Raw genomic sequence first — 14,149 nt, forward strand, 5'->3', positions numbered from 1 at the left:
TATTTTACTTTAGAATAGCCTTAGCTAACCAACTGTTCTGGAATTGAATCCCAAAGTGCTTTAAATGGAAAGCTAGTAACATACTGTATAGTTAAACATCACAGTGTTGTTCTGCTCTATATCACATGCTTTATATGGAATGACTCTTGTCCAAATAAAACAATCAGAACTGTTCTTTTTTAGACCTATACAAAAATTTTTATATACAATAAGAAATACAATAATTCTTCTAATAATTAAAAATATTTTGTGTAGTTTACAAAATTCAGCAGTTACATTGCGACACTGTTGTTGTTTCCTGCGCAGTTCCCTTTGTACTAAAAAACAACAAGGAGCCCATTAATGTACTTAGTAGAATGTACTTAGTGTTAATTGGAATTATCAAATTTGTTAAAGTGCATAGTTTTTTAGTAAATACAACTGCATGTAATGTAAAATATTTTATCCTACACTAAAAACAAAGCAGGAGGTCAGCCAAAGTGGATTAAATGTGAGAAAAAGCACATCAGAGGGCTTGATAAGGATTTCACTCCTGGATTTGACTCATGTAGAGTTGTTCTACATGCTGAGCAGTTTCAGGGTTCACACATTAACAAAGCAATAAATAGTGAATTTGATGATATGCTTTAAATGTGAAAAGTACTGGTCATGCTGTGCTGTAGGATAGCATCAGGTGCAGGTATTGGTACAGTTTCAGCAAGCTCCAAAATTAAGGTATTTGTGTTCTACTTGACAAGAAGTGGTATCATGGCATGTCTATGTTTTTGCTTTCAACTGTTATTGTTGAATAATGAGGATGTATAACTATTCTCCAGCAGCCCTTGTTGTAAGGGGATGAGATGTTACTGAGGACCCCAACCTTCTGCAATGTATAAACACACACATCTACTTGGACACTGTGGATATTTTGGAAACACCAATTAGTCTACAATGTTCTCTAGTTTAACTAGTCTGTATGTTCTCCTTAGGTGTGTTCATATGATCTTAAGTCAGAATAATGTAAGTCAATCTTTAACCTTTGTTTATCATGTGGTTATCAGGTTATTTTTATATTACTTTGATGCACTTAGAACAAAAATGATTCCATGTCTTTTTTTCTGGTATAAGGTGCTGCCATATGTATAAGACACCACTGGAAGTAAGAATCAAGAAGTGAAAACATGTTTAGTAAAACCACAGGCAAAGCTATATTTAGTGACGTTAGTTATGGTCATCAAATTCCACACAGGAATGTGAATGGCACCATACTGCCTGTCATCATCAACGAAATCATGTTGTTATGAGATGTTATGAGATCACAAAAAAAAAAAACAGATTATCATCCTATAATCAGAAAACATTCAGTATGTATGTCTTCTGATTATAAGATATCATCTGGATATAAGATAAGGTACCAGGTCTCGGTGTTTAATGATTCTGTAAAAGTCTACACGAAACCCTCATATAGAGCCTCATCTTATTACTGTAACAGGTGCAACTCTTCTAGTAACAGTATCTACAGTAAGGGGCAAGTAAGGGTTATGAATAGCATAACAGCATGTTATGTGTGCCAATAAATCTTAAATCATTTTGAATTAACCGTGACAAGAAGAATGCTATCCTAATACAATGTACACAAATACAAATACACAAATACAAATAAACAACAAACACTAATGTATATTTAATCAAATTGTTTAAGATTTTATATAGGTATAGGTATATATATATATATACAGACACACACCCTGTTTGTGAGTTCTTGTTCTTCGTCTCTGTTTGTTTGTTTGTTTGTTTGTTTTTTGAGCCGGGCCAAATATATGACTTTCCCGCTTCAGCAGTCATCCTAATGACAGCATCCTGAAATGCATGGCATCTCCAAGGTTAAATGTGATCATTTACAAGCACAAAAGACTCACATGATAATGCATCATTGCTCATGCACCAATAAATATTTAAACAAGATTAATAATTAAATAAATAATGAATAATGCATAATTGAACAATTCTCGAACTGTCAAATGAATAAATGAAGGTGAAAAAATCCATAAAACATGCATGATCACATTCAGTGGCTACATCTGCACAATATACAGAAGCCTCCTGAGTAACACTAGTGCACGACACATACACAGTATTAACACACTGCAATACACACAGTATTAACACACTGCAATGACAACACGGCCAGAATGTAGGGATATTTGGCAAGTGGCCAGGTTTTCTTCCAGATACCTTCAAGCTGGAAGAACCTCTTGAGATACCATTGGTTCAGGGAACCGTGTTTCCACAAAGCCTCGCCCCCTGAAACGCACAGATCGAATGAAAAGTTGTTTTTGCCTGAACTTGTTTTTTGCACTCAATAAAAAGCCTGTGATCTAAAATGCTGTCTGCAGTTTGAACAGGTCGCTTGTTCGCGCTGAATGCGCAAAAAAAAAAAAAAAAAAAAATTTTAAGGATCTGGAACAAGATGAGTTTGTTTAAGGTGGAGGATTTTTTAGCGGGATGGATAGGAGGTAAGCAGTTTATTTATTTATTTTTTATATTTATTCATTCACGTTTGTTTAACCGTATGGTAAGTGGATTTAGAAAAGAAATGAAAAAACTAATTCTGGCTTTGAGAAGTGGGTTAATATATTGGGAAAGGTGGCTCGATGAGTGCTGTGCAAAGTCAAATGAAACATCGTTACGAGGGTCGATAACACGCTGGCTGCCTTCTCGTCCGTGTGCTGAATCAGAATGCTGAAACTCAGGTTAAAGTGCTGCACTGGTGTTTAACCCAAAAAATCTCGCATGTTTCTAGAAACGTCTGGAAACTTTCTATACTTGGTCGCAGGAAAAACATGAAACGGTTGCATCTTAACCCCCTAACAGCCGGTTTAAAAGAGCTGTGCTTTCAAGTTTGTTACAATTAATTTACACCCATAATTCATGCTTTTTTTCAAAGTGCCGAAGTTTACTTGCATGTTTTTTTGTTGTTATTGTTTTTTATAGCACGGAGCTGCAATATTATGCATGAAGCACACAATGTGTGGTATTCAACAGAGAGGACAAAGTGTTATTCATTCAACAGCGCTCAGGCTGGACAGGAACATTTAAAGCTGAACTCCAGCAGCCTGGTGCTTCTCTTTAAAACCGGCTACTGAAACATTTTTTTTTTCCATCAGGTGCATCCAGTGTGATTGTAGGACATCCACTTGACACAGTAAAGGTATCCTCAAAATAGTTACACAATAACAATGGCTATAGCTTTTAAAAGCTGGGATTTGAACCTTTCATCCCATTCTTGTGCTCAGGTATTATCTGAAATCTATACCGATCAGCCATAACATTATCATCGTCATCGTCTATACTGCTTCGTCCTGTATACAGGGTTGCAGGGGGCCTGGAGCCTATCCCAGCGCACAAGACGGGGTCCCAATCCATCGCAGAGCACACATACAGTACATACACACACTCAGTCATGCATTCACACACCACAGGTATGACTGAGTATGGGAACGGCAATTAGTCTAATCTGCATGTTTTGGACTGTGAGAGGAAACAGCAAACTCCATGCACACAGACAGTGCTAATCACTAAGCCACTGTGCCACTGCCATAAAATTAACACCACATAATTATAACACATTAACACTGATTATATCAATTAAATACAGTACCAGTAACCCAGAGACAGAATCATGGCTTATTTATGCCTTTGGGGAGCAAAGTTTACCCTTTCTCGTCTGATCCCACTGAAAAGCCACTACAATACATCTTGTTGGAAAAAAGTCAATATTGGCCATGATAGAAAAGCACCAGAACATGAAGTGTGCCAAAGCACACAGGGCCCAGCAGGCAAAGAGACCAAGAAAACCCAGCTGGCTTTCAAATTCCCCAGATATCAATCTGATCTAGCATCCATGGGACGTGGTGGGCAATCCACGAAATGCCCACCTCACAGCCCACAGCACCCCAAAATCCATTGCCAACGTCTGATGCCAGACTCCACAGCACACCCCAGACGTCTTGTGCAGTCATGCCCCAAGGAGCCAGAACTGCCCAGGTGGCACAAGGGATACATGCAAAATACTGGTGATAATATTTTGCGTTGTAATGTTATTGCTGATCAGTGCACTGTACTTATGAGAACTCATTATTCTTTGTTAATGTGTAATCCTAAAAATTTCCATTTAACAGACACGTTTACAAGCTGGAAAAGGGTACAAGAATGGCTTCCACTGTATCCTAACCATCTACAAAAAGGAAACTGTAAGTCATGCAAGCATTTCTTTATACTCTATGGATAGTTACAAAAACATATTAAAAAGATCTCATTAGGTTATTATGTCTCATTATGTTGTCCCCTTGTTGATTCCTAAATATTCTATGAGACCAAACATTTTTAAAATGTCCCTAGAGGATTTCTATTTTATACATGTGTAAATAATGTCTTAAATGAATACAACTGACCTTTTATTTTTCACTTGCAGCTTACTGGCTTTTTTAAAGGCCTGTCCTTCCCATTAGCAAGCATCCCACTGTATAACTCAATGGTATTTGGCTTGTTCAGCAATATTCAGAGATTTATTAGTGATATTCGTTATGGTGACAGAAGACACCCTTGCAATATTCTTGACCTTACTGTGGCCAGCATGGTGACTGGCCTCGTATCAGTGAGCCTGGGGGCCCCAGTGGACCTGGTCAAAATTAGACTGCAAATGCAAACTCAACCCATCCTCACACGTAAGTCTGAAAGTGAAAAAAGAAGGCCTGATGTAGTGCTCCTTCTAGTGTAGGTCATTTTCAAGTAAATAAACGGTGTGCTCTCCCTTGCAGATGTAGTTGTTAAATTTTGACGCAGTGCAGTAAGATTTGCCAACGTCAAATCATTGTTTAGGACTGCAGAGTTAGCAGAATGGACACATATTTATGTACAATGTCTCAGGTGTTATAATGGCATATGTTTTTAGAAAACCTAACACTTGCTGGCAGTGGCAGCGTCCCTCTTCACTCAGTGGGACTGCAGCCTACAGAGTGTCCTGTATACAGAGGACCTCTTCACTGCATCAGCAGCATCCTGCAGACTGAGGGAATCCAAGGGCTGTACAGAGGAGCAGGAGCCATGATACTCCGTGATGTGCCTGGTTATGCCCTTTACTTTATCCCATATACACTCTTGTGTGGCTGGATGACCCCTAATGGTAGCAGTTCCCCTCACCCCTGCTTCATATGGATTGCTGGTGGGTTAGCAGGTAAATGACACTATGGCGTGACAAACTTCATGAATTAGGAAAAATAAAAACATATTGTTAATATTTTAAAAAAACCAACTTAAACGACTCAGTCCTGTTGTGTCTGTTCCACATTTGTTTCTACATGTTAAGATTAGGTCTTTTGGCAAATTCTGAATGAACCAACAAAATTAGATTGTTTATATATTTCTCACTCAAGCATGTGTCTTGCTTTTTAAATGTGTCTTGTTCCACAGGATCTATCTCCTGGGCCACAGCAACCCCAGCTGATGTGGTTAAGAGTCGCCTGCAAGCTGACGCAATGCACCATAGAAAATATAAAGGAATCATTCATTGCATCTTACAGAGTTATAAGGCAGAGGGAATACATGTAAGTTTACTTACTAGTTATCCATGTAACTGTAGTTACAGAGTATGCAACAAAATGACTGCACTGTGTAATATGTCATATGACTACTGTTGTTATACAGACACATTTCACTTTAACATTCTCACCATTGTGTGAAAAGATGTAGGTTTCAAAAGACAGGCAAGCTAACCCTGGAGATTATCTTGCGTTCATAGAACCACAGTTGTATACATAAAAACCTGTAGGCCTAATTGATGAAGTCTATCACCTTGTTTAGAAGGCTCTCTCAGACAATAATCCTGCAGGGTGCACACTGTGCATAGAATTGAACACCACAGGTTCATATCAAGAAATGCTGTGAGGCCAATACATTGGTTAAATGGATGGTTTGGGCAAACAACAATCCTATATTCTCCACGTGCCTGGTTATAGGTTTGATGGCTAGATAAACATTTCTTTCTAAAAGAATTGAATATTCAAGTTTGCCTAAAATTTTGCCTGTGTTATAGTCTGACAGAGCCATGGTAGAATTTTTTTTTGTTGGCATATTTCAAAAAATATCATACTCATAATGAATATAATACTCAGGATGGTAGAGACACGTCATTCTATTGGCCTGCTTTTCCTCATTTGGGACTAGGACTCTAGTAAAAATAGAGGAAATCATTGATGGCTCCAAATACCAATCTATTTTAGTCTCTGTTAGACAGCTAAATAGCAAAAGTTACATATTTTAACCTGATAATGACCCAAAGCACAAATGCAAATCAACAAATTAATAGATTCAACAGGAGACATTTTGAATTGGCCCAATCAGAGCCCAAGCCAAAATGCTATCCACTACCCATTTACTTGAGGAGGGCTGTGCACAACTAAAGCATTTCTGCAACGAGTAGTAGAATTAAATTCCCAAATTAAAATAGACTAATTCTAATGTTCTGAATTTATACTATGTATACACATATGCCACCAATAGTTGGTTTGCTATGAAATATTAAAATAATAAGGTGCCCCTAATCCACAGCAAGGTGTGGAGGATAAATAGGCTGCTAGGAGGATAAAAACATGACACTGTCTCTTTGAGGTTAACTTGTGTAGTTACCTTGCCAAAGAATCAGACTTTGGTGACCATGTTGTTTCTGAGACCTGTGTCCAAATAGGTTGACTATCTATCTATCTATCTATCTATCTATCTATATATATATATATATATATATATATATAAAACACATTTTGGCACATACATTTGATCATAAAACTATGGATTTCTGGTTACTTCTTACATGTCTTTGTATGTGGTCAATAAGGCATCCAAATGTTTCTCACGCCCCACAGCAGGGGAATATTATCAGTCAGGTATAGCACAGCGTAACATCATTGCATACAAGTTCATAGATTAGTTAGGTGCATAGAATAATTCATGTTTAAACAGTTATAGTTTACTTTTAGCTTCTAACGTGATTCATTCTACCAGATAGTAGTAAGCAGTAGGCACTCAAGGTATTAGTAAAATATGTCTCAAGTTGTTCTCTGTACAAACAAAAAAGCAGATGGTGAAAGAACAAATAATATTGAAGGATTTAATTAAGCTTTAAGGAACAAAAAATAGTTTTGTGTTGTTGCCATAATAATTAATAACTAACTAACTAACCAACTAATAACATAATAACAATAGTAACTCCTAACATTATATCTAACATGATTTTGTTTTATCATGATAATACCCAGTCTGGTCTAAAAAGCTGACCAATCCTTATTTCATGATTCACAACAACAGTAACTTAACAACAAATCCATCCAGAGTTGCATACATTTTGGCTGACATTTTGTATTGATGAAGGAAGAGTCAAACCAGTATATTAGTCTTTTCCAGCATAATGGGCTTAAAGTCACGACTTTGTGGTGGCTAGTTTATGTGTGAAAGTGATTCCTCATGCTCTCAGTATTACTCTTTCACAATTTAGGCCTGATGAATCTTGGTATTATTGGAATCATGAAATATGTCATGCCAAATTGATTGTTGGGATATCCTGGTCATTTAGTACATTCAGATCACCATCTGACTTTTTTATAGCATTTTATTGCCACATACAGTAATGTTGCTAAGCCTAGACCTGACCAACAAAAGCAACCTCAGATTATAACACTGTCTTCAGAGTCTTGTACATAACGGGTCATGTATTGTTTTATGAGCTTTGCTTCTTGCTCTGACACACCTTTCCAATGAAATAGGGTCAATTAGGACTCATCAGACCACATGACCTTTTTTCATTGCCCAGTCCAGTCTTTATGCTCCCTACAAAGCTGAAGACTTTTTTTTTCCAATTAGCCTTACTAACAAGCGGTTTCCTTGTGGCCACACATCTATTTAGAATAGTTCTTGCCATATTGTGTGAATGGAAATGCTCTTACTTTCTATTGTCTCTTTTTTACAATGCAACTTAAACAAAATTTGTAAATGATCAGTCATGGACATATATACTTTTTGTGACATTTTTTCCGCTAATTTGATCATTCAACACTCTCATTCCAGGTTTTAACAATGTGCTAAACAGTTCTTAACCCAATTCCATTAATGTCGATAATCTCCCTGATTGTTTTCTTTGCTTAATGCAGGCCAATATTTTGATCTTCAGAAACACATTAGCAACATTTCCATGGGAACATATGTCTACCGACATGGTTGTTTAAGAAATGAGCAGCTACTCACTTAATTAGTTAGGGTTAAAATAACTGGTGTCTGCTAAAACATATTATTTACTGAAGTAATTATCTAATCAAAGTCTCTTCAGTATTTGTTTATAACTATTTCTAATAGCATGATAATGCCTTTTTGACAAAATATTATATTACTGGATTAGTATAATAAGGCAACTTATAGTTTATATTATATACTGTTGTGTACATTGTACTAGGATAACTGGATCGTGGAACTATCTGTAATGCTTCTAATCTCTTTTCAATCCTCAATTCAGGTCTTCTTCCGTGGTGCATCAGTAAATGCCATCAGAGGATTTCCAATGAGTGCTACTATGTTCCTGGGTTACGAATTGTCCCTCAAGTTTTTCCAGAGTCTAAAATAAGTGTCCAAAATTCCACCTAACACAGCACCTGACTTTATAAAACATTAGTTTTTATTTGTGTAGTACATGTTACCTGGTTGTTGATACTTTACTTTAGTATCAATTAAAATTGTGCTTACTTCTTATATTAAGAAAAATATGAAGCATATGAATTAAACATGATTTTACAAATCTCAGATTTCTATCGGAACATATTAATATATGTATATTTAATAATGTTGCTTTTGTTAACATGCTTTCTTTATAAATGTTATAGTATAAGTGGCAGTACTTGCAAAATTTGTATTCATTTAAAAATATTTTACTCATTAAATGTAAAACTGGCGAACTTCTAACCAGAGATATATGGTGGTTCAATATGATGTAGTCCTGTAAAAGTAAATTTGAATACAGTTTAATAAAAAGTACAAGTGAGATTGATTAAAAAACAAAAAGTTTATGCATATACATAAACAACATTTGACACTGGGTTTTTGAATCAGAAATAACTGCAATAAAAATACCAATCAAGCCTAGCCTAACAAAGTCACCAAGCCTAACAAAGTCACCAAATGTTTCTACTATAGGTAACAAAATAATATTACTTCCCCTGGATGCCAACGTCTATAGAACACTATCCTTTATTTTTCTTCACTTTAAATGTAATTAAGCTCATCTAAAGAAACTTTAGATGAAAAATTTATTTCTTGTCTTATTCATTTTTACTTTTTATATTTTATATTTGAATGCTTAGTTGTGTGTTTCATTGACCAATAAACTAAATGCACCAACAGACATCTTTATTGCCACCTAAAATGGCATGACTTGGACTTGGGAATTGATTGTAAACAACAAACCTGAAATGACCTCACACTGTTTCCTGAGGCAGTTGAAAACCACCTTTGGTGTCAAACTCTGTAAAGATCAGTGTGAGGATAATTCAGCACTCACCTTAGAGTCACTTCTTGAGAATGTAGCCCTTGGGGTCATCTTCCCCATTATCCCAGAAAGCACTCACTGCACTATAGCACTTACTAGCCTCACAGTGGGAGGTTATTGTTTATAAAAATGCAAGCAGTTACAACATAAGCGCAATAAATCAATATAAAATGTTGTTGTTCTTTCGGCTGCTATTAAGGGGTCGCCTCAGCAGACCGTCCAGTCCACACAAACAAGCACAGGTTTTATGTCGGATGCCCTTTCAGATGCAACCCTCTCATTTTATCTGGGCTTGGGGCCGGCACTGTATCCAGTGGCTGGGGTCTGGGCACTGGCTGGGAATTGAACCCGGGCTTTTCGCATGGCAGGCGAAAGACCTACCACTAAGCCACCAATGGCCATAATAAAGCAACATATGGTAAATGTAATATGAACAAAAGGACCTTGGAACATCTAAGTGCATTAGAACACCTTACTTTATATACCCTGGTTCTGTGACTTCTGTGAGCACAAGGTCGGTTTATACCTTACTGTCAAACAATATGCAGAGATGAAATGCTTCTTACTTTTTATTATTATTACCCCGTTGAACGGCTACTCCTCTTTCCACAGCTGTTGTGAGTTGGAGAGGAGGCTAAGTTTCCCCAGCAAGGGCCGAAACCTCTTCAGACTGTCCTGTCGAGCTACAATCCTTCTTGCACCTATTTCAGTAGAATATTTATTTATTTTAATATTTATTATTTAAGCTTTCAATATAGCTTGGGACATTACATCACCTGTAGTTAGGAATAGTTATTACATATGGCTACTCAAAACATTAGTATGATCCATAACAATATATACAGTATATAATGCGTGAAACATTAAAGAGAGTAAACTAAAAACGGGTGTGATACATCTTTCCACCAGGTGGAGGCATTGAATCAAAATTTAACGGTCTGAGTGGAGTGCGTTGTCTGTTCCTTTTTTTGCCGCTAGGGGTCAGTAGATTATATACAGTGCTTCCGGAAAGTATTCACAGGGCTTCACTTTTTCCACAATTTATGTTATAACCTTATTCCAAAATAGATTAAATTCATAATTTTCCTCAAAATTCTACAAACAATACCTCATAATGACAAAGCAAAAGACATTTGTTTAAAATATTTGCTGATTTATGAATAAAAACAAAAACGAGGCACCTTTGGATTTGTGCCTCGATACAATCCTGTCTCAGAGATCTGCAGACAATTTTTTAGAATTGTGCTCTGACTTGCACTGTGGAACCTTATATAATCAGATGTGTGTGTGTGTGTGTGTGTTTCCAAATTATGTCCAATCAACTGAATTTACCACTGGTTGTAGAAACAACTCAAGGATGATCAGTGGAAAGAGGATGCACCTGAGCTCAATTATCAGTGTAATGGCAATGGCTGTGAATACTTAATAAAAATGTATAATAATTGTTTATGTTTTATGGTGCGTATGTTATGGCTGATCTGTGCATTTTATAAAAGGTTATTTTACAAATATTCATCTTATTAGCAAACTACATAGTTGCTTAAGCATATTCATTATACATTATACAAATATACATTAAGTACAATGCCTTGCCAGTATTCATTCTCCTTGAACTTTTCTACACATTTTTCACAAGTTACAACCACAAATATAAATGTATTTTATTGTGATTTTATGTGATAAACCAACACAAAGTGGCACATAATTGTGAAATGGAAGAAAAGTGATTTAAATTTTTAAACCTTTTGCTGCAATTATAGCTGCAAGTCTTTGGCACATCTAGAGAGTGAAGTTTTTGGCCCAGTTCTCTTTACAAAATAACTCAAGCTCAGACAGACCAGTTAGAGAGCACATGTGAACAGCAATTTAAGTCTTGCCACAGATTCTCAATGGGATTTAGTTCTGAACTTTGACGGGGCCATTTTTTAAATCTAAACCATTACATTGTTGCTCTGACTGTTAAGGGTGCTTGTCCTGCTGGAAGGTGAACCTCTCATGTCTCTCATGTCTTTTGCAGACTCTTTTAGCAAGTTTTCTTCGAAGAAACTTCCATCTTCCTATTATCTCCGACCAGCTTCCCTGTCCCTGCTTAAGAAAAGTATCCCTGCAACATAATACTGCACCACCATGTTTCACGGTGGGAATGGTGTGTTCAGGGTGTAGTTGCATTTATGGCAAAAAGTTCCATTTTGGTCTCACCTAACCAGAGCACCTTCTTTCACCTGTCACCCTGACATGTCTTGTCACAAACTGCAAAATCTGACTTTTTATGTCTGACCTTTAACAATGGCTTTCTTCCTGCCATCCTTAAAGGCCAGATTTGTGAAGTACACAACTAATAGTTGTCCTATGGACAATTCTCTCACCTGAGCTGTGGATATCTGCAGTTCTTGGAGTTACCCTGGGCCTTTTGGTTGCTCCTCTGATTAATGATTTTCTTGCCCAACCTCCTTGTTTAGGTGAATGTCCTGGTAGGTTTAAAGTTGTGCCATACTCTTCCCATTTTTATTTGATGGATTGAACAGTGCTCTGTAAGATATTTTTTAATAACCTAACCCTAATTTAATTTTAAACTTTATCCCTGACCTATCTGATGTGTTTTTTAGGCTTCATTGAGCTGTTTAGTGAGGAATGTTGTCTAACAAACCTCTGAGGGCTTCACAGAAAAGCTGTATTTATACTGAGAATAAATTACACACAGCTGGACTCTCCCACAGCTGGACCCTCTCACTCGCTATTCACTCATTAGGCGACTTCTGAAGTCAGTGGATTTTAGTTAGGGGTATCAGAGTAAATACAAATGCACACCATACCTTTTAGATATTTATTTATTTAAAAAAAAACATTTATCATTTTACTTTCAATTCACAATTATGTGCCACTTTATGTTAGTCTATCACATAAAATCCCAATGAAAATACATTTACATTTGTGGTTGTAACGTAGATGTAGAACTGTAGAAAAGTCTAAGGGGTATGAATATTTTTGCAAGCCACTGTATAATTGATTATCATTGTTAATGTTCTATGGTGTTAATGTTATGGCTGATCAGTTCCAAATGTCTGTAATATTCTTTTTTAAGACCTTCTGGTAACTTTCAAAACAAAATTCTTGTTATTTAGTTTAAAAATTGTTTGCTTATAGGATTCTTCTATTTTCTATGATAAAAAGATGCCAAAATGGATGTCATTCATCTACAGCACGTGGACACTGAGGCCAGAGGCTCAAGCTGCCATAAGGGTGCATTATGTTTCAGTATAGCTGAAAGCCTTTAGCCCTTGCTCCACATGCACCAACTGCTTTCTTCCATTAGCATCCATTAGCAAAATGAGTCAAGTCATGGGTTAAAATCAGCAAGTTACTTGAAAAAATATAACATGTATTATGATTTACTGTTTTATTTTGATGTGTTGTTTGGCAGTCAGTATACTGCACAAACTCCAGTGTTACCATAGGATAATGGTAGCTATAAATAAGGAAATGTGTTATTTAAAATATGATAATCATAATGTAGTAAGTGATCTTACTAATATCTGCATTTTGTGACAAGACATTGCATTTTAGCATAGTGGTTACATGGCAACAGACAGACATGTTTCTTCCGTGATTATATTATTTCTGACTGGTCATAAAATGTTGTAGATTAACGTATTTAAAATCAGTGTCTAAGAGGTTGTGTCTTCATTACAATTTAGTGTTAATTCTAAGCAACTGAACAATATTGAATCTAATAATCTCTGTGTGACTGAGCAGGTTAAATAGCAGATGATCAATACTCCCAGATCCAGCACACAAAAAAGGTGCATGATCTTGGAGTGCATATTATATTAGGACCACAAAGGAGATCAGGTTTTTGCATCATCTTAATGCTTTATGTCTGGGGAAATATAATCTGTTTCTTTCTACGAAGAATTGAATTTGATATACAACAAAATATATGGAAAATCCCACAGTAAGAAAATGAGAAACGGCAATTTGGTCATTGATTTCTTTCACAGGATTAAAATGGAATCTAGGGGGGTTCGAAACCTCCTGAGCCACATAAATGCATGTGCACTCCAAACAGAGATGGATTGACCTCCTCATGTCTCTCAGCCTAGTGATGTCTGCTTGATTCGTCTGCTTTAAAAATAAAAATAAATCACAAACCAAAATACTGACTGTGTTGCAACAATAAAGGAAAGAGTAATATTCATTTAGTTAGTTAATGTTGCAAAATTCATGGCATATAAAAAAAAATCAGATTGTTTTCTGATTTAAATATTAATTAAGGAAACAATATGTTAAAAATAAATTCAGTTACAGTTGCACTTAAAAGGCACTAATCTTTGAGTCTCAAAAGCACTGGCAGTCCACATGCTTTAATTCATTGTGCATCAGCGACTGTTTCTCTGCAGAGACATTGTGATTGGGTTACCTCAGTGTTTCCGTGGATGTCATGAATAAGGTTTTATTGCTCTTTTATTGTTGAGACAGGGAAGGTTCGCATGCCAGCTGCTGCTCCTGGCTGGTATATAAACCCCCTGAGTGCACCTCCCTACAAAAAGCAAACATGAGACAAGAGAAACATAATGATCAGCCTTT

General features: G+C 36.3%; 1 protein-coding gene across 1 annotated transcript; it reads left to right on the forward strand.

Moving 5' to 3' along the window:
- The first annotated feature begins 1,788 nt into the window (after nucleotides 1-1,788).
- slc25a48 (solute carrier family 25 member 48) lies at nucleotides 1,789-8,915 on the forward strand. The gene is made up of 7 exons (XM_053505316.1): nucleotides 1,789-2,495; nucleotides 3,147-3,190; nucleotides 4,161-4,232; nucleotides 4,454-4,706; nucleotides 4,934-5,215; nucleotides 5,452-5,585; nucleotides 8,540-8,915. Exons 1-7 carry the CDS (start codon nucleotides 2,450-2,452, stop codon nucleotides 8,645-8,647), a joined length of 939 nt encoding a protein of 312 aa, XP_053361291.1. The 5' UTR covers nucleotides 1,789-2,449; the 3' UTR covers nucleotides 8,648-8,915.
- The last annotated feature ends 5,234 nt before the right edge of the window (nucleotides 8,916-14,149 follow it).

Source organism: Clarias gariepinus, chromosome 10 (genome assembly GCF_024256425.1).
Source record: "Clarias gariepinus isolate MV-2021 ecotype Netherlands chromosome 10, CGAR_prim_01v2, whole genome shotgun sequence".
NCBI classification, from domain to species: domain Eukaryota; kingdom Metazoa; phylum Chordata; class Actinopteri; order Siluriformes; family Clariidae; genus Clarias; species Clarias gariepinus.